The following is a 13,040-nucleotide window of genomic DNA, read 5'->3' as shown; positions in this document are numbered from 1 at the left end:
GTAACGATTATCAATTGTTTAATATTTCATCTATTATAATATTATATTGCATAAAATTAGAGATAATATAGGACAGTATAAAGACAAATTAAAAGTGAAACAAATTTTCTGTAAAACATAAAAATTACAGTTTTTAATGTATGGTTCTAGAATAATCCGAAGCGATTTTTGTCCGCTAGCAGTAAAAACTTTGAAACTGTTACATCAAGTGAAAATAAATAGGGGTAATAAATACAAATATACATACAAAACAATAAAAGCAAATCAAGCTGATGACCGGTGACACCGAAACACCGCCGGCGATGACCGGAGCGGCGAAAATACAGTACAGAACGGCGAAAACATCGGTGTGGTGGGACATAGAGAACTGTCAGGTACCAAAGGGGTTCAATGTGTACGGAATAGCACAGAATATAAGCTCAGCACTTGCCAAAATGAGCTATTGTGGCCCCATTTCTATATCTGCTTACGGTGATATTCTTCGTATTCCTTCACCTGTTCAAGAGGCTCTCAATAGTACCGGCATTTCACTTAATCACGTTCCTGCTGGTACTCCTCTCTCTCTCTCTCTCTCACTCTCTCTCTCTCTCCCCCCCTCACTCTCTCTCCCCTACCGTTCGTTTGTTTTTAGTGTGAATCTCTCTCCCGCCCTCTCTCTCCCCTCTCTCTCTCTCTGTAATGTTTTTTTTAGTGTGAATTTGAGGCAGATAGGTAGGGATTTGTTAGTGTTCTACTACTTTAGTAAGTTTCCAGATTGTTTCTCTCCGGGGTTTAAGGAAATAGTCTCTCTTTATATATATATTTTTTGCTAAATAAGTAAGAATTTCGCTATATTTGTTTGAGTAAGGATAAAATTTAAGTACATTTTAGTTTTAGACTTTTTTTGGGGCATATTTGGTTGGTTTGGTATTTCACCATTTTAGCAAGTATGCTTTATGTCGGAATACACATGAATATTTTAGTTTTTTACTTTCTTTTGTTGTGCTTATTGTGGTTTTTTGATCAAAACACTTGAGAATTGAGAAGCATATGTTGGGGGTGGGAATTGGGAGGTAGCCAGGTAGGCATGTTATTAGAATTACAAACTACGATTATCTTCCTTTTGGGGATATCTTCTACAGTATTGTGGTAAAAAAATGTCTTATATGTGAGTTGTGAGATACGGCTTGAAACTAAGGTTTGTTCGGTTTAGTGTGAAGCATATGACTAGCAACATAGCTCAGCGAAGGGGCTTGTGAGGTTGATCATGTGCTCATTTTCGTGATTGTGCTAATGCTAGTCACAATTTGTTCATACTAGATTGTCTGATGGGTGATGGCTGAAGTCTGAAGTCTTACATTTTTCTTTTCCTTTCATACAAGGTACAGCAGAGTCTGTTTTTTTATCCTTGTCGAAGATTGGCATAGCTTCTTATGTAAGAGAGAGAGAGAGATGTGTATGTTTATATTAAACCAAGAACATCTTTTCTTAAGTCAATGAAAAGTTCCTTGTGCTGATTAAGCTATATTTTGACAAAATGTATGGTTTGTTTGGTGAATGAATTGTGTCTATACGTATATCACAGTATCAGGATGCCTTTCCTTGTAGTGCTGCTAGTATTACTTTTACTTTTGTGGTACAATATTATATATGCAGTGCTCTAACTAGTCTTACTGACTTTATGTAATTAAAATGAACAGTTAGGACAATGGTTATCGGCAAGAGTACTGTACTGCCACATAAGTTGACTTGGTGTAATTGTGATTTTCTGAAACCTTGTATATTCTCAGTAAATTCTTTTAGTACTTGCAAATCTAATTGCGATGTGGAAATACCTAATTTCGTTTGCTGACTTGGAATATTTGATTTTTTTCGTTAAATTTGAATATGGACAGGAGTTAAGGATGCCAGTGACAAGAAAATCTTAGCTGATATGTTGTTATGGGCAGTCGATAATCCTGCTCCTGCAAATCTTTTACTTATATCTGGGGATAGGGATTTTTCTAATGCACTTCATCAGTTACGAATGCGGAGATATAATATCCTGTTAGCCCAGCCCCTGCTAGCATCTGCTGCACTCGTTGCAGCTGCAGAGAGTGTGTGGCACTGGGTAACTCTTCTTAGGGGGGGATTTCCATTTGCCACTGGTGGATTATCGTCGCTTGGTAATGATAGCAATGTTTCACAACCTGCAACATCTCAGGGTCTAGTCCGGGACACATCTCTATTGAACAAAACTGCATGTTTGCATCCCAAAAATGTACCCACAAGTAATCTTAGATTCACTGGTCCTGCAGTTGCTGGTGATGCTACAGAGGGAGGAAACAGTTTTCTAGAAACAAAGACAAATCAGCCTCTTATAACAAAAGCCTTAAATGCTGTTATTAGAGAAAGGAATAAAGCCATTCACACTCCCCAGCCTGAAAATACACCAGCAAGACAGTTTAATAGAGCACCTCATGAATTTTTCGAGATTAATAAGCCTGTAATGCCTTCAAGTATTTCACAATCAACACAGCCGTTATCCGTGGACAAGCTGGGTATTAGCAGTTTCTGCACTTCTGAGGTTCCACCTGTGATATCATCCTCTTCTACAACTAAATTGGATGATAGCATTGGCGGAGCTCAACATCCTTCTGACTACATTGGAGGCCTAATAGGTGTAGTGTTACTTGCTTTGCACCATCTGAAGCTGGAAAAGCTAATACCATCAGAAGCAAACATAAAGGACTGCATTCGTTATGGTGATCCAAAGTTCCGTAACGCTGATGTGAAGAAGGCTTTGGATTTTGCACTTGAGCGTCAGATGATAATTAAACAAAATCTCGGGACAGAATTGATATATGTAGGCAGAATTGGGAAATTGTGGAAATGCGTAGACAATGTCGGAGGCCAACTGGATCAGTACCCAAAAGCTACTTGGGATGGAATTCAGAACTTTTTAAGTTCCTCGGCTGGCCATTCATCAATGATGGCTTCTCAGTGCAGGTGCTTTCTGTACTCAGTCTTTGGGTGTTCTAATATTGAAATTTATGCCTTGTTGATTATTGTTTTAATCAATCTGCCAAACAGGTATGAAGCAGGTTTGATCCTGAAAAATGCTTGTTTACAAGAATTTTCATTGGGTGAGGTATTACAGCTACTGAATATGATAATAACTTTGAAGAGATGGATTACGTGTACGGAGCCTGGATGGCAGCCCATTAATATCGCAGTGACAGAGATTAAAAGCCATTCAAGTTCTAATACTAATGCTTGATGTAGTAAAGTGTTACTCTCTCGGCGTCTGTAAGTATGTGTAGATTGTTATGTGCTACACCTAACCAAAGATCAGGGAAATACTAGGATAGAAATTAGTCATTTTGGTCATGAAAACTAGTGAACTGATTAGCCTACAAACAGAACTGATTAATCTACAGACAGTTGCTATAAGTATGCATTAGTAAGGCACAGTTACACTGCCCGCGTACTTGACTTTTTAAGGCTTGGGTTTTGTTGAGAATGAGTTTATTGCTTTTATCTCTAGTTGTTTTAGGTTATTTTGTGTGAACCCGGGAAAAATATGGCTCACATTCATCCTTGTTGATGAATCACTTCAGTTCTTTCTCTTTTGTTGAAATTAATGATGGTATCTTTTATATTAAAGTTTTCTATTAGTTTCCGTGAGAAAATTAGTGAAAGAAATTATAGTGCTTAGTCAAAATGTAAAAGACAATGGGCTTATCTGGGTAGATGCAGGGGGAATTAACTTACTGTAGTCTATATAAAACTATACTCCCTTTCATGGCATTTGTCAAGTGTTACAACTGTTTGGTCGGCAAAACTAAACTTTATACTTTCCAAATATTGATTTCTGTTTGGAATATGTTGTGTATTGGATGATAAGTTAAATAAAACACCTTAGTAGATTTAATTTAGTGATTTTGTAACTTTCAACAGATGATTATTTTAACATCTGTTGAAAGGGTAGCTTATGTATTAATAAGTTTAGTTGCACATTTCTGCATATTATAACGTCTTAGAGAGTTAGATGTTGTAGAATGTTTTAAATCATGTTGACTACTAGATTGATATGCAAAATAGGTTAGCTAACTGTAAATATTAGATGCCTTGTAATCTTCTATAAGTGAAATAGAGTTAACTGCTATAAAGATGCTCTCAACGGATGTTCCACAAGGTTTCAACGGATGATCAACTAGAGTTTCAATGGATGTTCAACCATGCTCTCAACGGATGATCCAACCAAGTCTCAACGGATAATCTCACAGAGTTTCAACGGATGATCAAATTCAAAAGCATGATAGTGACTTGACAGTCACATGCGTTGATTGTATGTAAATGGAATGTGACAGCCTATTTACAGGTTTTAGAGAATAAAGAAGCATTTTCATTTTCATGCTAAACTGAAGATATTCAAAGATGTTAGAGAGAGAAATGAAGTAGCGTGAAATTAGATCAAGAGACATTTTGTCTTATTTATTTGTCTTTTTATCATGTAACTTGGTGATATATAAACCAAGTGTAGCAAGTAGAACAATCATCGAAGTTAGTAAGCAATTACAAGATAGATAAATAAAGCTATATCTGAAAAGAATTTATCTATTCTTTGTAAGTTCAACTTGTAAGCAGCTGTGTGCAAATCTTGCATCACAGAGTTCTCAAAATTATTATATCTCGGGTGGAAAAGTTCAATCCACCAGAAAGTTTTTTAATACTTGTATTTGATTACTTTGTGTTTGATTTATTCAATACTTTCATTCTGCACTTTAGCTGAATCAAACACAGTTATATATTCAAGGTAGAACAGTTCTTAAAATTCAAAAAGTAGCCAGAATTACATTCAACCCCCCCCTTCTGTAATTCTTTGTTAGATTGTTTGGGAATAACAATTGGTATCAGAGCAAACTCTTGAAGAACAAAGAGTTTAAAGATCACAACTAACAAGATGAACAGAAAAGATGTAGGAGTAAAGATTCCATTTTCGGACAAAGACAACTATCACCATTGGAAGGTGAAGATGCACCTGCATCTCCTCTCTCAAGATGAAGAATATGTGGACTGTATTGAGAAAGATCCTCCTGTCCTTATGAGAGCTGCTACAGGAAATGAGCCATCTATCCCAAAGCCTAAAGCAGAATGGTCTGATCCAGATATTGAGCAAGTTCATAAAGATAAGAAGGCCATGGACATTTTATTTAATGGTGTTGATGGTGACATGTTTGACAACATCATAAATTGTAAAACTTCTAAAGAGGTATGGGATATAATTCAAGTTATATGTGATGAAACTGAGCAGGTAAGGGAACACAAGATGCAACTCTTGATTCAACAATATGAGCATTTTCATAGTGAAGAAAGTGAGTCACTCACTGACATAATTAGTAGGTTTTAAAAACTACTAAATGCTCTAAAACTGCATGGAAGAGTCTATCAGACAAAAGACTCAAACCTCAAATTCCTTAGATATCTGCCAAAGGAATGGAAGCCTATGACAGTCTCACTAAGAAACTCTCAAGATTACAAGGAATTTACCTTGGACAGACTGTATAGGATTCTAAAGACCTATGAGCTTGAAATAGAGCAAGATGAGAAGCTGGAGAAAGGAAGGAAGAAGGGGGGATCCATTGCATTGATTGCTGAGCAAGAGAGAGAGAGAAAGAGATAAAGGTAGAAACTGTGGAATCTGCACCAAACCTTAAAGTTTGTGAAGGCAAAGAAAAATGGCTAGTAGCTGAACATTAAGACCATCTTAGTCAAGATGATATAAATGACATAGATGAGCATCTAGCTTTTCTATCCAGAAGATTTGCCAAGCTCAAATTTAAGAAGAATTTTGGAGCATCCAAGCCAAACAGAAACATGGTTGATAAGTCAAAATTTAAATGTTTCAAGTGTGGCTTGAGTGGTCATTTTGCAAATGAATGCAGAAAGCCTGATTCTGATAGAAAGAAGTTTGAGCCCGTAGATTACAAAAAGAAGTACTTTGAGTTTCTCAAACAAAAGGAAAGGGCTTTTCTAACTCAGGAAAATGACTGGTCTGCTGATGGATTAGAAGATGATGCGGATTCAAGCTATGTCAATCTAGCACTTATGGTCAAATCAGATGAAACAGAAGTCAGTTCATCCAGTAATCAGGTAATCACCACTAATCTAGCACATTTATCTAAAGCTGAGTGTAATGATGCTATAAATGACATGTCTACTGAATTATATCATCTGCGTGTTACACTCAAATCACTTACTAAAGAACGCACTAAAATTAAAGAGAACAAATTGTTTTTAAGTGAAAGAAACAATGTGTTAGAGACTCAGTTTGTTGAGTTTGAAAAACTGAAGATGGAGTGCAAGATTGCCAAAGATGAACTAACTGAATCCTTAAAGAAAGATGATATTTTAATAAAGCAACTTGAACGAGAACAGGAAGTAATTAAGGCATGGAAATCATCTAGAGATGTCCATGCTCAAATTACTAAAGTTCAAGGTATAGATATCCTTCTGTGATGAAGCCTGGAAAAAGAGCAAGGAGAAACTGAATCCCAACTTAGAAGAAGGACTTTCAACAGATGTGGATTCGACAGATGAGGAATGTTATCCGTCGAATGATCAAAAGAATTATTCGTCGAAAGATAAGAAATCACATCTGTTGAGTGAAAGAAAGCCAGTTAGCAAATCCCAGCTAGCTAAGTTAAATGAGAAATATGGATCAGTTTCCAAGAATTTTGTTCCAGGAGAAACAAGTCAAGTGAAAAAGAACAAGAGAGTCAATGTATGGCATCTGTCAATCAAGCAATTGAATGACAGATTGGAGAAAATAGAGGTTAAAGCGGAATCAAAAAGGAAAAATAATAGGAATGGGAAAGTAGGAATTAACAAATATAACAACTACACACCTGATAAATATGCACCTAGAAAAATCTGTGTGAAATGTGATAGTGTTAATCATCTGTCTGTTAATTGCAAACTTGTTATGCCTGCTCCCATGTTTGTACCTTCTTTATTTCCTAACATGCCTACACTGCATGTGAATGTTATGCCTGCACATAATTTGAATGCACAATTTTCTAGTATGCCATTTGCACAAAATCCTTACTACGCTATATTCAGTATGCCACAAATGCCATTTAGCATGCCTTACTGGAATAACATGTTTGCACAAAATATGTCCTTCCATGTTAACCAACCTGTGCATGATAATAATGTGATGATGAATGGTTTTAAAGGATCTACTCAATTGACTAAAAATGAATCTCAGATACCCAAGTCAAATGAGGACAAGCCTAAGAAACCCAAGAAAAAGGCTAACAAAACAGGACCCAAGGAAACTTGGGTACCAAAATCAACTTGATTTGATTTTGTTATGTGCAGGGAAACATAAAGAATCTTTGGTATTTGGATAGTGGGTGCTCAAGGCACATGACTGGAGATTCTACCCTGCTCACTGAGTTTAAGGAGAGAGCTGACCCAAGTATCACTTTTGGAGATGACAACAAGGGTTATATTGTGGGATATGGCTTGATTTCTAAAGACAATGTCATCATTGAGGAAGTTGCCCTAGTGGATGGACTCAAGCACAATCTATTGAGTATCATCCATCTTTGTGACAAGGGCAACTCAATAACATTTAATTCTGAAGCCTGTGTTGTGACCAACAAGAAAAGCAACAAAGTGGTTCTCACCGGTGTGAGAAAAAGAAATATGTATCTAGCTGACTTCAACTCATCAAATATAGAATCTGTCACTAGTCTCTTCAGCAAGGCAAGTCAAGATGAAAGTTGACTATGGTATAAGAAGCTGTCCCATCTAAACTTCAAGACTATGAATGAATTGGTCAGGAAAGATTTGGTAAGAGGCATTCCTCAAGTGGAATTCTCAAAGGATGGATTATGTAATGCATGTCAAAAAGGAAAACAGATCAAGGCATCATTCAAAAAGAAGTTTGATTCAACAATTGAAGAACCTCTACAACTACTGCACATGGATTTATTTGGACCAGTCAATGTGTTGTCCATTTCAACAAAAAGATATTGCCTAGTAATTGTGGATAATTTCTCAAAGTTCTCTTGGACATATTTTCTCAAATCCAAAGATGAAGCTAGTGAAATCATCATCAATCACATAAGGCAAGTTAACAATCATCTTGATTTCAAAGTTAAAAGAATCAGGAGTGACAATGGAACTGAGTTTAAGAATTCTGTGATGAGATTATTTTGTGAAGAAAATGGGATCATGCATGAATTCTCAGCAGCAAGAACCCCACAATAAAATATAGTGGTGGAAAGGAAGAACGGATCTCTTATTGAAGCTGCAAGAACAATGCTAGAAGAATCAAAGTTACCAACATACTTTTGGGCAAAAGATGTAAATACTGCATGCTACACTCAGAATATTTCTTTGGTTAATCAAGCAAAATGCATGACACCCTACCAATTTTTTAAGAACAGGAAACCAACATTAAACTTTCTTCATGTCTTTGGCTGCAAATGCTATATCTTGAGGAATCAAACTGATCAGAATGGAAAGTTTGATGCCAAAGCAGATGAAGGCATTTTTGTTGGATATACAGTTGGAAAAGAATGCAGAGTCTATAATATTAGAACTAATATTGTTATGGAATCTGTACATGCTGTGTTTGATGATAAAAAGATTGAAGGACTTCAAGATGGAGATTTCCATAAAAGCCTCAAATTTGACAATATTGAGATGATTTGTGATGATAGTGATTATGAAAGTGATCAAGAAACAATATCTAAGGATAATAAAGAAAAGTCTACAACAAATGAAGCACATCATTCAATATCCGTCGAAAGACCAAGTGCATCATCCGTTGAAAGACAATCTATATCATCCATCGAAAGGCAAAGATCAACATCTGTTGAGCCATCAATAAGAGTTGAAAGCCAATACATATCACAATTAGAAAGAACCCCAACTTCAAGTCAAAGATCCACAAACTCAGGGGGGTTTCTTCTAATCAAACTCAGTCATAAATCAAGACAACTATGAGGCCTTTTCATCTAGAGCTAATCTACCACAACAGAAAAAATGGACTAGAGATCACCCATTTAAATTGATTATTGGTGATGCATCTTCAAGAGTGTAAACTAGGAAAACAACTCAAAAAGAATGTCTCTACAACAGCTTTCTGTCTCAGGAAGAACCTAAAAAGGTGGAAGAAGCTCTTTTGGATCCTGATTGGGTTTTAGCTATGCAGGAGGAGCTAAACCAATTTGAAAGAAATAAAGTTTGGAAGCTAGGACCCAAGCCTAAAGGAAAGAATCTGATTGACACCAAGTGGGTATTCAGAAACAAGATGGATGAAAATGGCATAGTAGTCAGGAACAAAGCTAGATTGTTTGCTAAGGGCTACTGTCAACAAGAAGGAATAGATTTTGATGAGACATTTGCTCCTGTTACAAGACTTGAAGCCATCAGAATTTTTCTAGCCTATGCAGCACATGCCAATTTCAAAGTCTATCAGATGGATGTTAAAAGTGTCTTTCTGAATGGAGATTTGGAGGAGGAAGTCTATTTCAGTCAACCTCCTGGTTTTAAAGACCCCAACTTTTCAGAATATGCCTACTATCTTTTGAAAACGCTTTATGGACTGAAGCAAGCACCTAGAGCCTGGTATTATACTTTGTCAAAGTTTCTCTTAGAAAATTATTTTATATGAGGTACTGTTGATAAAACTTTATTTTATAGAAATGTTAATGTCTCTAGTATACTTGTTCAAATTTATGAAGATGATATTATATTTGGCTCTACAGATGAAAAACTTTGCAAAAAGTTTTCCAAATTGATGCAAAGTAAATATGAAATGAGCATGATGGGAGAACTAACTTATTTTCTTGGTTTACAAGTTAAGCAAGTTAGTGATGGAATATTCATTAGTCAAACCAAATATATTTATGATCTTTTAAAGAAGTTTGACTTAATGGATTGCACATCTGCAAAAACTCCCATGGCCACTGCAACTAAACTTGAATTAAACACTACTGAAAAGTTTGTGGATATTTCAAGCTATAGAGGCATGGTTGGCTCACTTTTATATTTAACAGCCAGTAGGCCAGATATAATATTTTCTACTTGTCTTTGTGCTAGATTTCAGGCTGATCCTAGTGAATCTCATTTAATAGCTATTAAGAGAATTTTCAGATATCTTAAAAGAACACCAAAACTTGGCATTTGGTATCTTAGAGATTCTAGTTTTGATCTAACTGGTTATTCAGATGCAGATTATGCAGGTTGTAAAATTTGATAGAAAAAGTACTATAGGAACTTGTCAATTTTTAGGAAATAAGCTAGTATCCTGGTTTAGTAAAAAGAAAAATTCAGTCTCTACTTCTACAGCTGAGGCTGAATATATTGTTGCTGGTAGCTATTGTGCACAGATTTTATGGATGAAAAATCAACTGTTGGACTATGGTCTACAGGTGAATAAGATTCCTATTTTCTATGATAACACAAGTGCCATTGCAATTACTGAAAATCCAGTTCAACATTCAAGGACCAATCACATTGACATCAAGTACCACTTCATTAGAGAATATGTCATGAATTGTACATCGGAACTTCATTTTGTTCCAAGTGAGAAGCAACTTGCAGACATCTTCACCAAGCCACTTGATGAATCCACCTTTACTAGGTTGGTAAGTGAGTTAGGTATGCTTAATTACACTTAATCTATTTTGATGTCTAATCTATTTGAATTGCAGCCAGAATAAAACTTGATATTTCTTGTCAAAGATGAAATTTTGGCTAAGTCATAATTTACATCTCGACAGATGTTCATTATCCGTTGAAAATGAATATCCGTTGAATCTTATCATCCGTTGAAGTATCAAATATTATTCTGGGTACTTTTTTTTAGTAAATTATATATATATTAGAAAGAGAATAAGAGTATATACAAAGGGTTAAACCCTTACTCAATGAAACCCATAGAGAGACCTATCTAAACACAATCTGTAAAAGCAGATTGAGCGTACAAAGCAAAAAGGGAACACCCCAAAGAAAACGAGGATCACTAATTAACTAATACATAAGTCAGGCCTATTACATAGTCTGGAAATCTAATTAGTACTCTACAGTTTAGCTCTAACATGTGTAAGAATTCCATCAAGCAAACTGTGAGGAGTAAGAATGCCCTTGTTGTGTCTGCGGGAGTTTCTCTCATGCCAAATGTAATACGTGAAGACCTGGACCGTAAGCAGGGCAATGGTTCTTTTTATACAGTCCGTAATGTCCATTATGTTCTGAAGGAGCTGCAACCATGTATTACCAGCCGCCAAAATTCCCAACCTCGATCGGATCTTGGAGAGCATATAGCTACCATAGGTTAGCAGTATCTTGGAGCTGCAACCATGTATTACCAGCCGGCAACGAATGAAGAGATGTGAATCAGTTTCTCTACCACCAATACAGAGATAAGACTGCTGCGAGACTATCATTCCAAACCTCGCCATACGGGCCAAGGTTAGCAGTTTTCCATGGCACAACAACCAACTATGGTGAGCATATCGAATAATTTTAAGCGTGTGCCAGATTGCTTTAGACCAAGGAACACCAGGTCCTCTATTTCGTGTACTTTCCCAGATGTGCCATGGTTTAACTTTTCTCAACTCTAAACCATCCCAAAGTATTGCATCTGAAGAATTGAGATTAAAGGCAGGATAATCAAAAGTTTCTAACCATTGCAAAAGATTTGTGTCAACATGGTGATGCCTCTGATTTGGGGTCGGAAGACACCATGTCCTGGTGTTAATAAGTTTACTGACTTTTGCATCCACCTCAAGCCCACACTGTCTGATAATAGGAGAATACATGTTATGCGCAAGACAAGTGTGTCTCCACCATGGGTCAAACCAGAGGGAAATGCTCTCACCGTTGACAATCCTGTATGAAATATAATGGAGAGCCATGACTCGAAGACGAAGGACTTTTTTCCAAATCCAAGAACAATCATTGGGTAGCTTTAGAGTCCAGAAGTGCTTATTTTTTAGTACAGTTGCATTTACCCAAGAGGCCCATAAGCTAGGATCCTTAGAGATGACTTTGAGTAGATGATATAGGATTTGGGCACGGTTCCATTCCAAAGAGTTCTTGATCCCCAGTCCACCTTCCTGCCTTGGTAAACAGATAGTATTCCAACTAACTTTGGCGCCACCTTTGTCATTTATATTACCCCTCCACAAAAATTTGGTGAGCAAAGATTGAACTTCCTCATGCACAACATTTAGCAGCATAAAATGATTGGACCAAAATTCTTGAATGGAGCATAGAACTGCTTTTATTAATTAAACTCGTCCTACAAACGAAAGCAATAGAGAGGTCCATATATGGATTCTACTAGTAATTTTATCGATCAGGGGAATACAGTCATTTATGCTAAGCTGAGAAGAAATTAGAGGTACACCCAAAAAACGAATAGGGAGCTGACCTCTCAGAATACCAAATTCATCATGAAACCAATCAAGAAAAGTAGTGGAGCAGTTATAAAAAAAACTCTCACTCTTTTGAATGTTTGGAGTTAAACCACTAACCTCTGAGAATTTAGATATGCAGCTCATGATGTGGGTGACTGAGACTTGGTTACCATGAGAAAACAATAAGACGTCATCTGCGAAGAATAGGTGTGTCAAGTCCAAGTCCCTACAACGCCAGTGATGTTTATATCCCTGTGGCTTAGCTTTAAGCAGGCAAGATAGAATATTCATGCATAAAGCAAAGATATATGGTGACATAGGATCACCCTGGCGAATTTCTTTAGCTCCAGCAAAATAACCATGCATTATACCATTCAATTTAATAGAAAACTTAGTGGTACAAATACATGTCCCGGTCCATTTAATGAATTGAGTAGAAAATATCATTTTTTGTAAGACTGTGATGATGAAGTCCCAGTGTAGAGAATCAAAAGCCTTTTAAAGGTCTATTTTAACAGCACAACAAGTAGCACCTGCTTCTCTATCATATCCACGAAAGAGTTCTTGAGTCAGCAAAATGTTATCAGAGATATGCCTACCCGGTACGAAAGCCAACTGTGCAATATCAATGATACT

At 36.5% G+C, this 13,040-nt stretch overlaps 2 protein-coding genes across 2 annotated transcripts; one reads left to right on the top strand and one right to left on the bottom strand.

The window, feature by feature from the left end:
- Positions 1-226: 226 nt before the first annotated feature.
- Positions 227-4,603, top strand: LOC141708040 (uncharacterized). Its single transcript, XM_074511514.1, has 3 exons — positions 227-549; positions 1,875-2,967; positions 3,052-4,603. Exons 1-3 carry the CDS (start codon positions 273-275, stop codon positions 3,236-3,238), a joined length of 1,557 nt encoding a protein of 518 aa, XP_074367615.1. The 5' UTR covers positions 227-272; the 3' UTR covers positions 3,239-4,603.
- Positions 4,604-11,063: 6,460 nt separating this feature from the next.
- Positions 11,064-11,900, bottom strand: LOC141695985 (uncharacterized). The gene has a single exon (XM_074500184.1). The coding sequence runs from the start codon at positions 11,898-11,900 to the stop codon at positions 11,064-11,066; it is 837 nt and encodes a 278-aa protein (XP_074356285.1).
- Between the last annotated feature and the right edge of the window lie 1,140 nt (positions 11,901-13,040).

The sequence above is a fragment of the Apium graveolens genome, chromosome 2, assembly GCF_009905375.1.
Source record: "Apium graveolens cultivar Ventura chromosome 2, ASM990537v1, whole genome shotgun sequence".
Lineage (NCBI taxonomy): Eukaryota > Viridiplantae > Streptophyta > Magnoliopsida > Apiales > Apiaceae > Apium > Apium graveolens.
This window is presented reverse-complemented; position numbering and strand designations above follow the sequence as displayed.